At 35.8% G+C, this 17,789-nt stretch overlaps 1 protein-coding gene across 1 annotated transcript in view; it reads right to left on the bottom strand.

The window, feature by feature from the left end:
* The window catches only part of NELL2 (neural EGFL like 2), a gene marked incomplete at its 3' end in the record, with an annotated part of 372,583 nt that overhangs the window by 227,468 nt on the left and 127,326 nt on the right, over positions 1-17,789 (bottom strand). Inside the window, exon 11 of the mRNA XM_079715910.1 lies at positions 1,066-1,157. Coding sequence (XP_079572036.1) covers positions 1,066-1,157 — 92 coding nt within the window. The remainder of the gene's footprint in view (positions 1-1,065; positions 1,158-17,789) is intronic.

Below are 17,789 nucleotides of genomic sequence, written 5' to 3' on the forward strand. Positions count from 1 at the left end.
TAAAGCCAAAAGAAGCAGCTAGAATACCTTATAATGGACATGAACAAATCAGAGCTTTCACGTTTTAGAAACCAAATCTGTCACAGTTTTGCATCTTTATGTCTCTGCCTTGCTTATCCCAAATGTCTTCCAACTTAAGATGCATGAGGTATACGGCTGGATTTTTCAGATTCAACTTATCTTGGCAAAATTCTGAGGATTTTCCTTTCCCCAACACTTAATCATATGAATGCTCACAGTTTATTGCCAGCAGAGTAAATCACTTATCTTAATTTTCTAAATAATCTATACATACTAAAGCATCCCCACAAACCATGTACAAGAGGCATTTGAAGAAGAAAATTAAGGATCAAATGTAAAGCAGAAACTTTATATGTAGACAGTTTCCTTTAGATAGAATATGGCTTGAAATATAACATTATGGTCAAGGAATATAAAATCATAGTTTATAAAAGGTAAATGTGAAAAGTGTTATGAAACATATTTAGTTTTTCAATTAGTAGGTCAAGAAGCAGACTTAAAGTGAATCACATTTGCTTCAGAGCATACATCAAGAGCACATTTATAAAACATTCCCCTTAAAATTATTTAAAAGATTCCTCCCAAAGGAATTAAGATCAATATCAGCCTCATCTCCATCCAACACCTAATTTTTATGAGGTAAATTTTGTTCTGATTTTAATTGGACTGAGTGATATTTATCACAAGTCAAAAGCAAGAGTGAGAACAGGCTGAGTCTAATTTTATCTAATACATTTTCTTCAAAACAGCAAACAAGGAGTTGATTTGTATTTGGAAAATATAAGACAACTTCATAAAACTTTAATTTGACAAAAGGGTATTTTTATTTATTGGGAAAATTAGTTTACAACCACTAATTTACATGACTGCAAAAACAATGAGAATTTCTATATATTTGAGCTATAATTATCATCTTAAATTTCTTAAATTTTCTCTTTGCCTCAGAAGTTTTAAAGGTATTACAAGGGTGAGATTTTTAAAGGAACATTTACCGTGTTCATGTAACTGAAAGAAATTTGAAACACACATGAAGAGCTTCCTTACCTTGCACTCATAGAGAACACATACTCCAGAAGAGGAATAGACTGTATTTCTTTCTCCTTCAAAGTAGGCTCGTCCATGAAATTGGCATATAGCTTTGGAGTAAAAAAAAAACATATATTTTTTAAATGTTTCATTAAGAAAAATAGCTTACAGGTGTTCAGATCATTTTGCCACAATATTTCACATGTCCTTGTGACTTTTCAAGGTGTTTAAGTAACTGTAAACCTAAACTCAACCCAATATAGGCACATGTAGGCTCAAGTTATTTTCATGCCCATTAAGTTCAGAGAGTAAAATAAGGTACAAAAAGGATAAGGGGCAATGGCAAGTCAGAATTAAACTCTGAAAAAGGAGTGCTGATAAGCAGACTCAAAGCCAATTACTTGTCTGTTAGATTATGTCCCACTTCAGGGCACATTAAGCAGGTGCTCAAAGCAGTTACAAATCAGGGGCAATACAAGTATGAGAAAAGTTCATTTTTATATACCATTACAGAATTTTAAAACAGAAAATTAGAAAGAAACTATTTTAATTCCAGTACATACATGTAAATGTTATGTTCTATGGGTTAGTATCATTTTATTTGTAAGTACATGTGGGTTAAGGCACCCTATTTAAAATGTTGAAAGGTCTTAATCTGGGCCTGCCTTGCTTCCATCACAATTAAATAAAATTTTAAGATAGAACTTCAGACTCAGTGGTGAAAACATTTTTAATGAGTGAAAATGCATACAAAGTATCAAAGAATTTTTTTTGAGACTTTCAAAATATTTACAATTCACAGCAAACATTTAGCCAATGGAAACTGATTGCTTGTTTTGAAATGAATGTTTCACACTACCCATGTTGACTCATCACCTAAACAGAGACAGATTTACCCTGAAGCTAATTAAGCTTAACTTTCAGTATCCTTCTCGGGCTTAGCCCTCCATTCTAAGACTCTGAACGAACTTTTGTTTTCACAGATTTGCACTGTTTTCCTATCAAAGGACACTCAATATTGTAGATGCTTTGGAGCTCCACAACATCTAGATCAACCCAAGCTAATCACTTCAAAAGACCAGAGGAAGCAGTCATCTGATAGGAAAAAAACTCAAGCAGTTTGTTAGCCCTATTTACTAAATCCAACTTTTAATTTTAACTACATGGATTTTACAAAAGGGGTGTGTATATTTCCTTTTAATTCCATTGTGTGAGTTAGAATAAAGTCCCTCTTCAGAATTTATATATCCCATTATCCTTAAAAGTATCACATTGCCTAAAAACATTTATAACAAAGAAATTAGACATACTTCTATTAAATATTGAATATATATATGGTTGTACAAACATTAATATTTAAGCCAACTTTCATCTTTGTGCAAAAGTTAACTGATTATTTAAAAGGTGCACATTTAAATAATTCAAAGCATGCACATTTAAAAAATGCCATCCTTCAACTGATCTCCTTACTCAGCTTTTATTAACAAATTTCACTACATAATATATATTACTGGCAAATTGATTTTAAAGTTTTGGAGGTTGTTGGAAGGGAATACAACTTACTTGCATAAATTATATGACTTAAAAGCTGGCTGAAGCTTGCTCACTCATGAATATTCAAAATGAAACTAGGGAGTTGTCAGTTACATACTATCTATCATATATGAATTACAATAGCATGTGCATTTACTTAATGAACCTGATTGATTGTAAAATGTCTATCTCCAATGTGTAATTTGTAAGATTGTGCTTTGTTTTTTCTTATGAGGTTCAATAACCTCAAAGTACCAAGATCTGGCTTATGGCATGTTCAATTATACTTAAGTACCACATTTTATAAGATAAGGAGAATAAATAAAACCTTCCTCTATTCAGCACCTGCCAGTCAAAGGTTCCTAAGCCTATTATACAACTCGATAACTGCAGTCTATTCAAGTCCAAGGGTATGTTGAAGAAAAAAACCTGATGTTCCAAGTCTTTCTTAGAGCAGAGGGAAGAGGAAACACTGTACAAACACAAGGGTAAATTCTCCTTATACAAAGTCTTATGATAATTTAATATTCATGCAGAGCAGATGGACCTTCTGCTCTAAACTCTTAATTCAAAAGACTCAAATAGGCAACTTGTGAGACAATAGGGCACCAAATGGAGCTTGGCAGAGCGAGAAGCACAAAACGAATGAGATCACAATTGCTTCATTTCCTTTCAAGCTATCAGCACAAACAGGGTGAATTTGGCTTAGAGAGAACCCAAAGTGAGTAATTTTTGTCTCGTTTCTTTTTTGATCATTTGCTGTGATTCTCCATAATTCTGAGGTTTACTCTAAATACCTAGTAATGCCATCAGGGTATGCCTTCCCTAGGTTCTTTAGGGGAAAAATGTTAAGAAACTCAGAAATATATACATATATACATACATATATACATATAAATGTATATATTCCTAATCATTCCTAACAAACACTACACGGAATCTTGAAAATCCATAAGGATGGCTCTGGGATGTAGGAGTAGACTGCAGGAGTAAAAGTCGTATTCATTTGTTGATACATTTAACAAATATGTACTGAGCTTCTGCTAACATGCCAGGTAGTCTGCTAGGTACTAGGATTCAAGATGAAAGAGACATGTTTCGACACCTCACTACTGAGTTGGGAAGACAGACTCGTACACAACTAACTATAATAAAAGCCAAGCTCAAGTGCTATAACTGAGAAATTCATAAGTGACATGTAAACACAGGAGACCAAGTGGTAAACTGGTGGGGGGCGCCACTAGATCAAAGGTGAGGAAACAAGGGCTGGAGAAGGACCCAGACTCTGGCAATAGTGACAAGTCATCATCACCCTAGGGTTAAGGAACAGGGAGAGGAAATGGTTTTATTGGAACCCACAGTGAGCCAGAGTTATGAAGGAGAGGCAGCCCAGTGGGAGCCGAAATCATGAGAGACACAGGTACCACCAGAAACCCAGCCTGGTGCAGGGAAGGAGCAGGGAAAAAACACGGCCAACTCTCTCCTCTGGCCTTCCTGTTTCCTGCCAGTGCATCTCATTGGCAAACCCTACCCAAAGCCAGCTGGCAAGGAGACCAGGGTGATACAGTCTGCAGAAATCCAGCTCCTGGGGTACAGAGTAGGGCAGAGAAGGACAGGTGGGGTGCGTGGGGTGCCCAGGAGAAAGAAGAACCAACCCCCAGCACTGGTGGCTATCACAGTAATTCAATTTAGACCATGAAGAGAAACAGTTTACAAGGATAGGCTGCTTACAAGAGCATGAGAGAGTGGAACACAGTACAAATAAATTTTGAAGAGGGAAAATTGAGACATTTAAAAAAGACAGCTCTATTTTAAAGAAAAACCCAGATAGCTTATCAAAATGAGATCCATAAGCAAGGAGAAGGCAAAATGAAAGAACTGGGCAGATCAAGTGTTAAAACAGAGGAGAGGAAGCAGATTAGGTGTTGCCTTGATTTTAACCAAGGCTAACCCTGCAGGTATCAGGGACGAAGCCTCAGGGATAATAATGATCACTGTGGCTACCACACTGACTGCAAGAAAGTCTCTAGAATTCCCTAATTGAATGGCACCTCCCTGCTTACCCTTCCCCAGCACAGTATAAGAAATCACATCCTCAACAAAACAACAAAGGAATAATCATTTTGCTGTACTGATTTCTTCTTCAATTCAATTGCATTCACATGTTCATAGACAGAGGCTTCACTTCTTTCCTAGTTTTCGGGTGTGTGTGTGTGTTTGCTGGTGTGTGTATATATATAGCAATAAGTTTCTTGTGACATAACTCTGGATTCCTATGTCCAAATCATTTACCAGCTTAAAGCAGAATTATGCCAACTAGGCTGCATTTTCAAAGATCTACGCTAAGTGATTTATTGAGTATATTATATGTACATATTCGAAGGTAATGAAGCCTCTAGGGCGAAGGGTATTAATTCATTGATACAGTCTTATCCCCTTGCAGACTAAGAAGCTAAGCCCCCATGCAGTCACACTAACCCACAGCACTACCGCTACTCAAGTTATTGATATTAGCCAATGTCAAATGCATATTCACTGTGACTCTCATACATACATATACACACACACACACACACACTCCCATACACACACACCAGGGGGTACCGTTCACATCGTGTGAATTATGTCACTCAGAGCTGTCCAATGAACAGCCTATTAAGCCATAGGGAGAGAAATTAACTAGAACTTGGAGAAATTCAATAGGATGCTATAACAATTGGTATACATGTTTTACCAAGGCTATATTAAATATCACTAATTACATAGTTAATAGCACCGTAATTATGAGAAAATCCGCAAAAACAATTAATGTGAATCATTTTCACTTAATCTCTCCTCTATTTTAACAATTAACAAGAAATAAGAAGACAGGAAATGCTACAGATGTCAATTTGAGAGTCTTCAGTCATAAAAAAGTGAAAAGGAATTTATAGAACAGATTGAGAAATGGATAAGTGAAAGAAGCCAGTAAAACTCTAAAAGCTGTAAGTTACACATTAAAATCATGATTTATTGATCATTAATGCAAAGATAGAAAATGCAGATCCCTCTAATGAGATCTAAATCAATTTCTGCAAACGTTTGTAGAAAGAATTATCCAAATCTATCTAACAATATTTTAGAATATAAAAGCAAAAAGACATATATTTCACTTCTAAACATTTCCTCAGTCACTACATATTTAGATTCTTTTTATTACTGGATTGAAAAAACATGAGTCTACACTAAATTTCCCTATTGGTACCATCACCTTTAAAAATGATACAACACAGAGGGAAGACAGCAGAGCAAGAAGAACTACAATCCTGCAGCCTGTGGAACAAAAACCACATTCACAGAAAGATAGAAAAGACGAAAAGGCAGACAGCTATGTACCAGATGAAGGAATAAGATAAAACCTCACAAAAACAAGTAAATAAAGTGGAGATAGGCAACCTTCCAGAAAAAGAATTCAGAATAATGATAGTGAAGATGATCCAGGGCCTCAGAAAAAGAATGGCACAAAGGTCGAGAAGATGCAAGAAATGTTTAACAAAAACCTAGAAGAATTAAAGAACAAACAAACAGAGATGAACAATACAATAACTGAATTGAAAAATACACTAGAAGGAATCAATAGCAGAATAACTGAGGCAGAAGAATGTATGAGTGACCTGGAAGACAGAATGGTGGAATTCACTGCTGTGGGACAGAACAAAGAAAAAAGAATGAAAACAAATGAAGACAGCCTAAGAGACCACTGGGGCAACATTAAACGCAACAACATTCGCATTATAGGGGTCCCAGAAGGAGAAGAGAGAAAGAACCAGAGAAAATATTTGAAGAGATTATAGTCAAAAATTTCCCTAACGTGGAAAAAGAAATAGCCACCCAAGTCCAGAAAGTGCAGAGAGCCCCATGCAGGATAAACCAAAGGAGAAACATGCCGAGACACATAGTAATCAAATTTGGAAAAAATTAAAGACAAAGAAAAATTATTAAAAGCAGCAAGGGAAAAATGACAAATAACATACAACGGAACACCCATAAGGTTAAGAGCTGATTTCTCAGCAGAAACTCTACAAGCCAAAAGGGAGTGCCATGATATATTTAAAGTGATGAAAGGGAAGAAACTACAACCAAGATTATTCTACCTGGCAAGGATCTAATTCAGATTAGACAGAGAAATCAAAAGCTCCACAGATAAGCAAAAACTAAGAAAATTCCACACCACCAAACCAGCTCTACAACAAATGCTAAAGGAACTTCTCTAACTGGGAAAAACAAGAGAAGAAAAGGACCTAGAAAAACAAACCCAAAACAATTAAGAAAATGGTAATAGGAACATACATATCAATAATTACCCTAAATGTGAATGGGTTAAATGCTCCAACCAAAAGACACAGGCTTGCTGAATGGATACAAAAACAAGACACATATATATGCTGTCTACAAGAGACCCACCTCAGACCTAGGGACACATTCAGACTGAAAGTGAGGGGATGGAAAAAGATATTCCATGCAAATGGAAATCAAAAGAAAGCTGGAGTAGCAAATCTTATATCAGAAAAAATAGACTTTAAAATAAAGAATGTTACAAGAGACAAGAAGAACACTACATAATGATCAAGGGATCAATCCAAGAAGAAGATATAACAATTATAAATATAGATGCACCCAACATAGGAGCACATCAATACATAAGGCAACTGCTAACAGCTGTAAAAGAGGAAATTGACAGTAACACAATAATAGTGGGGGACTTTAATACCTCACGTAAACCAATGGACAGATCATCCAAAATGAAAATAAATAAGGAAACAGAAGCTTTAAATGACACAATAGACCAGATAGATTTAATTGATATTTATAGGACATTCCATCCAAAAACAGCAGATTATACATTCTTCTCAAGTGTGCATGGAACATTCTCCAGGATAGATCACATCTTGGGTCACAAATCAAGCCTCAGTAAATTTAAGAAAACTGAAATCACATCAACCATCTTTGCTGATCACAGCGCTATGAGATTAGAAATGAATTACAGGCAAATAAATGCAAAAAAACCCACAAATACATGGAGGCTAAACACTACATTACTAAATAACCAAGAGATCACTGAAGAAATCAAAGAGGAAAACAAAAAATACCTAGAGACAAATGACAATGAAAACACAATGATCCAAAACCTCTACGATGCAGCAAAAGCAGCTCTAAGAGGGAAGTTTAGAGCTATGCAAGCCTACCTCAAGAAAGAAGAAAAATCTCAAATAAACTGTCTAACTATACAACTAAAGGAACTAGTGAAAGAAGAACAAACAAAACTCAAAGTTAGCAGAAGGAAAGAAATCATAGAGATCAGCGCAGAAATAAATGAAATAGAAATAAAGAAAACAATACCAAAGATCAATAAAACTAAAAGTTATTCAGTGAGAAGATAAACAAAATTGATAAACCATTAGCCAGACTCATCAAGAAAAAGAGGGAGAGGACTCAAATCAATAAAATTAGAGATGAAAAAGGAGAAGTTACAACAGACACCACAGAAATACAAAGCATCCTAAGAGAGTACTACAAACAACTCTATGCCAATAAAATGGACAACCTGGAAGAAATGGAAAAATTCTTAGAAAGGTATAACCTTCCAAGACTGAACCAGGAAGAAATAGAAAATATGAACAGACCAATCACAAGTAATGAAATTGAAACTGTGATTAAAAATCTTCCAACAAACAAAAGTCCAGGACCAGATGGCTTCACAGGTGAATTCTATCAAACATTTAGAGAAGAGCTAACACCCATCCTTCTCAATCTCTTCCAAAAAACGGCAGAGGAAGGAACACTCCCAAACTCATTCTATGAGGCCACCATCATCATGATACCAAAACCAGGCAAGGATGTCACAAAGAAAGAAAACTACAGGCCAATATCACTGATGAACATAGATGCAAAAATCCTCAACAAAATACTAGCAAACAGAATCCAACAACACAGTAAAAGGATCATACACCATGAACAAGTGGGATTTATCCCAGGGATGCAAGGATTCTTAAATATATTCAAATCAATCACTGTGATATACCATATTAACAAATAGAAGAAGAAAAACCATATGATCATCTCAATAGATGCAGAAAAAGCTTTTGACAAAATTCAACGCCTATTTATGATAAAAACTCTCCAGAAACTAGGCATAGAGGGAAGCTACCTCAACATAATAAAGGCCATATACAACAAACCCACAGGAAACATCATTCTCAATAGTGAAAAACTGAAAACATTTCCTCTAAGATCAGGCACAAGACAAGGATGTCCACTCTTGCCACTATTATTCAACATAGTTTTGGAAGTCCGTGCCACGGCAATCAGAGAAGAAAAAGAAATAAAAGGAAAACATATTGGAAAAGAAGAGGTAAAACTGTCACTGTTTGCAGATGACATGATACTATACATAGAGAATCCTAAAGATGCCACCAGAAAACTACTAGAGCTAATCAATGAATTTGGTAAAGTTGCAGGATACAAAATTAATGCACAGAAATCTCTAGCATTCCTATACACTAATGATGAAAAATCTGACAGAGAAATTAAGGAAACACTCCCATTTACCACTGCAACAAAAAGAATAAAATACCTAGGAATAAACCTACCGATAGAGGCAAAAAAAAACCTGTATGCAGAAAACTACAAGACACTGATGAAAGAAATTAAAGATGATACAAACAGATGGAGAGATATACCATGTTCTTGGATTGGAAGAATCAATATTGTGAAAATGACTCTACTACCCAAAGCAATCTACAAATTCAGTGCAATCCCTATCAAATTACCAATGGTATTTTTTACAGAACTAGAACAAAAAATCTTAAAATCTGTATGGAGACACAAAAGACCCCGAATAGTCAAAGCAGTCTTGAGGGAAAAAAACGGACCTGGAGGAATCAGACTCCCTGACTTCAGACTACACTATAAAGCTACAGTAATCAAGACAATATGGTACTGGCACAAAAACAGAAACATAGATCAATGGAACAAGACAGAAAGCCCAGAGATAAACCCAGGTACCTATTGTTAACTAATCTATGACAATGGAGGGAAGGATATACAATGGAGAAAAGACAATCTCTTCAATACATGGTGCTGGGAAAACCGGACAGCTACATGTAAAAGAATGAAATTAGAACACTCCCTAACACCATACACAAAAATAAACTCAAAATGGATTAGAGACCTAAATGTAAGACCAGACACTATAAAACTCTTAGAGGAAAACATAGGAAGAACACTCTTTGACATAAATCACAGCAAGATCTTTTTTGATCCACCTCCTAGAGTAATGGAATTAAAAAGAAAAATAAACAAATGGGACCTAATGAAACTTCAAAGCTTTTGCACAGCAAAGGAAACCATAAACAAGATGAAAAGACAACCCTCAGAATGGGAGAAAATATTTGCAAACGAATCAATGGACAAAGGATTAATCTCCAAAATATATAAACAGCTCATGCAGCTCAATATTAAAAAAACAAACAACCCAATCAGAAAATGGGCAGAAGACCTAAATAGACATTTCTCCAAGAAGACATACAGATGGCCAAGAAGCCCATGAAAAGCTACTCAACATCACTAATAATTAGAGAAATGCAAATCAAAACTACAATGAGGTATCACCTCACACCACTTAGAATGGGCATCATCGGAAAATCTGCAAACAACAATTGCTTGAGAGGGTGTGGAGAAAAGGGAAACCTCTTGCACTGTTGGTGGGAATGCAAATTGATACAGCCACTATGGAGCACAGTACGGAGGTTCCCTAAAAAACTAAAAATAGAATTACCATATGATCCAGCAATCCCACTACTGGGCATATATGCAAACCATAATTGAAAAGACACATGCACCCCAATGTTCATTGCAGCACTATTTACAATAGCCAGGTCATGGAAGCAACCTAAATGCTCATTGACATACGAATGGATAAAGAAGATATGATACGTATATACAATGGAATATTACTCAGCCATAAAAAGGATCGAAATTGGGTCATTTGTTGAGACGTGGATCGATCTAGAGACTGTCATACAGAGTGAAGTAAGTCAGAAAGAGAAAAACAAATATTGTATATTAACACATATATGTGGAACCTAGAAAAATGGTACAGATGAACTGGTTTGCAGGGCAGAAATAGAGACACAGATATAGAGAACAAACGTATGGACACCAAGTGGGGAAAGCTGCAGGGGTGGGGATGGTGGTGTGGTGAATTTGGCGATTGGGATTGACATGTATACACTGATGTGGATAAAATTGATGAGTAATAAGAACCTGCTGTGTAAAAAAAAATAAATAAAATTAAATTAAAAAATTTAAAAAAATTTTATTGAAATAAATTCATTTTAAAATAATAATAATGCATTTGGGAAAATAAATAAATAAATTTAAATGATACAACACAAAATTAAAGGTTATAGATACCAAGAAGAAAATCAATATAATTCACTTAGTGAGAAATGGGATTTATAATTTCTTTAAAATTCTCTTTGAAAACACCATGTATCAGTGATCTTTAAATTGTTTAAGCTGTCTGTTAAGGGCAGAGTTGTATAAAGTAGTGGCTTTTACATAGTGTTCTTTCTAATATTGATTTCCACTTGAAGGGCTCTTAAAAACCCCATGTACAATGGCAATTATTTCATTTTGAGTCAACATGATACTTATTTGTTAGTGATATACACATCAAAACTGTTGGATGAGAAAATATCTCATTAAATGTAATTATGTATAAGTATATTTTTATTATAGCTTTTAAAAAGGAATGAGCAATAAATGTATTCATGAAACAGGCTAAGATTCTGTGGAGTCAAACAAAAAAATCTGAAAGTGTTTCAATATTCTTAAAAGACTCCAATCAGCCATGCTGCATTTATCCAGCCCACAATCTTTTTTGAAATCTGGACTCACATGGAGTCAATTCTTAACAATATGGTTGTAATAAAAGTTTTGAGCACTAAGTGCTATAAATTAATTTTCCCTCTTTCTACAGTGCTTAAGTTTCTATTAGAGCACTGAACCCATTTTTCCTTTCCTCTAGTTAGCTGTACACTTTTTTTATCTTTCCTACATGAGATGGGGGCAGTGTCTTAATCTGTCTTTGGATCTTGTACTCAGCACCCAGCACTGGCCATAAATAATAAATTTTAAAGGTTTGTTGAATTTTTTTTGTAAGTTCTCTTCCAGTTTCCTATTTGATGAAAAGCCTGAAAACAAGAAAATTGGCCTCTCTGATCTTCATGTGTCCCTTTATATTTGGCCCTATCCTTTGATTTTGCCTCTTATAATAAAGGTCCTATAAATTGGGTCTCACAGAAATATTTTGCCTTTTCTGTTAAATGGCAGCTTATTCTCCACTGAAGGAGGGCTGGAGCACTTGAAATGGGAGCAGATCTATCAGTTACTGAAAAAGTAGCTGGCTACTGTCAGAGCAGTATGAATAATACAAGACAACACATACAACGGAAGTCTGCTTGGACAATGTGATGACAAAACTTTCTCCTTTCTCTACATAAAACCAATTTTTATGAGTCAATGCTGTTTAAATGATCAAAATTTCAGAGTGTTTAAATAATTCACAAATTAATTAATTATACATGATTGCTTCCTTTAACTAAATCTCATTAATTATTTGGGAATTTAGTTGTTTGCAAAACTAATATCAGAGTTTAGGAAATGAGAGCATGAGAGTAGATGTACAAACCTCCTTTCTCTTCCTATATATATCATGTCCTTGCACTTCTAAAGGACCAAAGAGTGCTTCTCCTAGGGGGCCTTAATTTAGGTCAGTAGCCTATTCTTCCAAAACAAGAACAGGCCCTGAAACACCATAAATCTAGCAGTAGTGAGGGGTTAGGAGGCAAAGGAGGATAAAAATAACTTCCAGAATACAACAAAAGCATAAATTCTAACACCCTATCCAGATCAGCCTTTGGTTAGAAGGGTAGATACTGGGAAAGCAAGAATTGGATATTTAGAAGATCACAGCAAGAAGGCCAAGTCTATAGCTGGAAGGAGGAATTCAGTAGTTTTGCCCCTAATTTGATTCTACCCATTTAAATTGTAACTAAGATAAATCCTGAAATTCTTTTCATTTAGCTACCTTTCTACCACTGGCCCTATTCTGGATCCTACCTCATATACCATAGGATGGATTCTTTAAAAAAAGACAATGTAAACAATTCATTTAGTCTTCTGGGGATAAGAAAAATAAATATAATGAGTGAAGGTAAAGATTTGGAGAAAAACATAATATTCATGTCAATACAGGAACACGTTTAAAGTGACAACATGAACATACATGAGGTGACAGCTTTTACAAAGATAACGTACCATATAATATAATATGGAAACTGCCACACACTGCTAGTTTCAAAGCCAGAACTAGAACTCCTCTGAAAAAAACTTCTGCGTACATTTTCTTACCACTAAGAATCCAGTGACCTCAGTCAAAATTTAAACACCTAATCTTTAGTTTAACTTTGAGGAACATATTTCCAAAATGACTGGCACCTTTTAGACATATGCTGTTTCATTATTATATTGACAAAGATATTGAATGTTTTGTGAATTGTAAAGCATGATCCCTTTCATTATAAACCACACATTAGTGCTCAACTAAGAGATTACAAGTAAAGCCCCTGAAAGAGTGAATGTGCAATTTTAAAATAGCATCTGTGTACAGGCAAAACAAAGAAGAAAGTATGGTAGGGGGTGGGGCCTGGGGAAGGTAGCTGTCTTAGGAGGACATATTTTAAATGTAGTTGTCTGAGTGGTATATTAATAACGCCTTCTATTATGCAAAGCGTATGAACCAAGGGAAGAGAAGAAGCCAAAGGTTAAGGGGAGCCAGCTCCGTGTAGAATAAGACATGCAGATGGACAGCACACTGAGGAGGGAGGAGAGAGCAGAGGAAGCAACAGAGGACAAAAAAATTATAAAGCATAAATTGAGATGGAGCAGGAGAAAGGAAAGCAGAAAGCAACGGAAGTTTAAACAAAAGGAGCAAAATTATCTCAGAGAAACTTGCAGCAAGAGTGGCAACACCTGGTGGAAATAAGAAGCATTTCTGATAACCTCCTGTCCTCCAGGCACTGTCCTAGGAGGGCGCCTTTCTGCCTTCAAGGAGCATTCAGTCTAGTGTAGAAAACAGAGGAGCACACGTACGAGGAACTCCACACAACTCAGAGGAAGAAAAACGTCTTACGAGAGTGAACTGGAAATGCTTTCCAGAGGAGGGACATTTAAAAATGACCACTGAAGGAGAACTGCTTTAATGTGATTTAAATCAGAGACACTTTGATAACTGATTCACTTTGTTATAAAGCAGAAACTAACACACCATTATAAAGCAATTATACTCCAATAAAGATGTAAAAAAAAAAAAAAAAAAAAGAGAGAGACAGGCTTCCCTGGTGGCGCAGTGGTTGAGAATCTGCCTGCTAATGCAGGGGACACGGGTTCGAGCCCTGGTCCGGGAGGATCCCATATGCCGCGGAGCAACCAGGTCCGTGAGCCACAACTACTGAGCCTGCGTGTCTGGAGCCTGTGCTCCGCAACAAGAGAGGCCACGATAGTGAGAGGCCCGCGCACCGCGATGAAGAGTGGCCCCCGCTTGCCACAACTAGAGAAAGCCCTCGCACAGAAACGAAGACCCAACAGCAAAAATAAATTAATTAATAAGCTCCTACCCCCAACATCTAAAAAAAAAAAAAAGAGAGACAGAGTACTCACAATACAGTCAGAGACCAGAATAGAATAATAATCATAATAATAGACTTCGGACCCAGATCCTAAAGAACATCTCATCAGGATACCTTTATAAGCTGGAATTCATTTATGATCAGTTGATTTTATAACCAATTTATATACTCCCAATCTACTGGGCCAACAGTTCTCAACTGTGGATGCATATTAAAATCACTTGAAGAACATTTAAAACTCTATGCCCAGCTGCATAATAATAAGAATCTCAGAGGGTAGGACTTGGGCTTCTTTATTTTGTAAAGCTGCCCACGTATACAGCTAAGCTTGAAAACTATATTACTATGCAGAGGAAAAAGAACTAGGAAAAGAGAACATTAGAATTAACATTTAAATAAGGGCAGTCACATAGATATTCAGTAGAAGACTCTTTATTCCATGTTATCTGGATAGGTATTTGGTCCATTGTTTGAAAAAAATCAGTTAACGTGAGAAATCATAGACAACAATAAATATGTACCCTAAACATTTTAATTAAAAACACATCCTCACACATTCAACGTTTTGAAGTAGACCACTTTTCTTCAGTATGGATTCTTTGTGCTTCATTGTAATCTTGATTATATAAATAAAATTTATAATGTGTTGCTCATAATTTCTAACTTTTTGTTTGTTTGTTTTAAGGGAAACAAGATAGATACTCATGAAGCAATCTGAAGAGATATCATTCTTATCTTATGTTTTCTTTCATGTTTTACAACTGTCTTACTGACACCTAGTTCAAGAGGATATTTTTTAGCCCTATGAGTTTATCATCTTTTTTCCAAAGCACTCAACTTTAATTAAAAGAAAATTTATTTCTTTTCACATTCATATTTCATTGGCTTGCATATTATGTTATGAATATGTATTTATAGCATTTCAATAGTATTAGAATTACAATACAAATACAGTTGCCATAAACAGGTTTGGGAACAAACATCTACCTCTTGGTTAGCATGCAAATCTAACTTATGCTGTCATGGCAGCGTAAGTGTAAAGGTTTAGCCTCAAGTTCAGGTGATACTTTTTTAACAGCACCAATGGAATCACAGAGGAGTGTTTCTCAGATCATCTGGAGATCTTATTTAAATGAAGATCCTCGTTAGGTAGATCTGGAATGGGGCCTGAGATTCTGCATGTCTCACCAGCCCCCCAGTGATACTGATGCTACCGGTCCAGTGATCACATTTTGGGTAGCAAAGTTGTAGACCATTGATTATTAACCCAGCTTGCACATAAGAAATCACCCAGGGAGTTTGTTGAAACTACCAATTTGTGGCACCCAGACCAATTAAATCAGAATCTCCGGGGGAGGGGCCTGGGCATCAGTATTTTGTAAGAGCATTCAGGTGATTCCAGTGTATGGCCCGTGTTGAGAATCACCTGTGTAGATTAATTCATCTAGTCAATTCAGTGATCTTTTAATATACATCTCCATCCTGGATAATATCAGAGAGTAACTGATAGGATGTTACTAAAAGAATTTGGTCAAAATTATTTTAGTGTTATGTTATAGTTAAGGATAACATCATAAACCTAAAGTTCTATTTCCAGTGGGATCTTAACTTCTAAATCATTTTCTTATGTTTATAACTACAAAAAAGTAATAGGAGTAATGGAAGTGGAAGACAAGGGAGAGGGTGAAGGAGAGGGAGGGGATGCCAGGGAGAGACAGAGAGAGAATTCATACACCCTGTAAGACTAAAGATTAAGCCTTGTTAAATACAGCTGTACTTGTATTTTGGGACAAAATATTTGTTAAAATACATCACTTTTTTCCTATTTTCAGGCAATTTTCTCCCTCAGGGGGCCAATTAAGCAAAATTTTCTACAGCTGTGCTAAATGAAACATTGGGGTTAAAATGTTAAACACATTAAGTCTGGAAATTAAGAATTAAATTACCCCCAAATTTAACACTTCTCATAATAATACGTCAAAATGTGATACATTCCCCCAAAGCCTCTGGAATTAAGAAGTGAAAGGGCTTCCCACAAGTTTTTATGCCTTTGAAGATACTATCACATGTATTGCTGCATTTCTCCTCACCTCCATTTATTAAGAAAATTATGGAAACGTTCGTTCTCATCCTCTCGATAAATACTTCTTGAATGGCCACTATACACCACACACTGTGCTCAGCACTGGGGACACAGACGTGAACAGAAAGAATGAACTTTGCCCTCACAGAATCTGCAACATAGAGGAGGATTCAAAGACAACTAACCAGGCAGAAGATATGCAATAACTGAAGGTTAACACTAAGAAAACAAACAAGAATCAGGCACTGAATAACTAGGAGGGTATTTTAGATTTGATCAGGGAATACTACTTTGGGTTGATCAGGGAATACCTCTCTGAGGAGATGAAATTTTAGCCGAGACTGAAGGCTGAGAGGACCTAATGTGGGGAAAATGACAGGAAAAATATTCCAGGCAGAGGGGGAAATTAGCTTGGCTTATTTGAGAAACAATGAGTTCCAGCACAGAATTTTTTATTTACCTATTGTTACTGATTTCTAGCTTATTTGCATGTGGTCAGATAGTATACCCTATATAATTTAATTCTTTGAAATTTGTTGAGATGAGCTTCATCATCCAGTACATAATCAAATTTGTGAATGTTCCATGGGTGCTTAAAGGAACACATAAAGTGCACTTTGGGAGCATAATGGACTATATAGGTTCTTTAGGTGTGGATGGTTAATCACATTCAAGTGCTCTGTATTCTTAATGATTTTTTTTGTGCGCTTGTATTCTGTCAATTTCTGCAACTTCATTCTGACTGTGAATTCATCTATTGCTCCATGTAGTTCTGTCAATTTTGTTTCATATACATTGAGGCTATATTATTAGGTGTATACAAATTTAAATTGCTATGTCTTATGTATGGAATCTAAAAAAAATGGTTATGAAGAACCTAGGGGCAGGACAGGAATAAAGACGCAGACATAGAGAATGGACTTGAGGATATGGGGAGGGGGAAGGGTAAGCTGGGACAAAGTGAGAGAGTGGCATGGACTTATATATACTACTATATGTAAAATAGATAGCTAGTGGGAAGCAGCCGCATAGCACAGGGAGATCAGTTCGGTGCTTTGTGACCACCTAGAGGAGTGGGATAGAGAGGGTGGGAGGGAGACGCAAGAGGGAGGAGATACGGGGATATATGTATATGTATAGATTATTCACTCTTTTATAAAGCAGAAACTAACACACCATTGTAAAGCAATTATACTCCAATAAAGATGTTCAAAATTTTTTTTAATTAAAAAAATTGTTATGTCTTCCCTGTGGTTTGAAATGTTATCATTATGAAGTAACTGGTAATACTTTTTGCCTTAATGTCTACATTGTCTGATATTAATTGGGAGAAACTAGCTTTCTTTTCCATGGGCTTTTACTATTCTTTCACTTTAAAATTTTCTGTATCCTTA

Source organism: Hyperoodon ampullatus (genome assembly GCF_949752795.1).
Source record: "Hyperoodon ampullatus genome assembly, chromosome: 11".
Classification (NCBI taxonomy): domain Eukaryota; kingdom Metazoa; phylum Chordata; class Mammalia; order Artiodactyla; family Ziphiidae; genus Hyperoodon; species Hyperoodon ampullatus.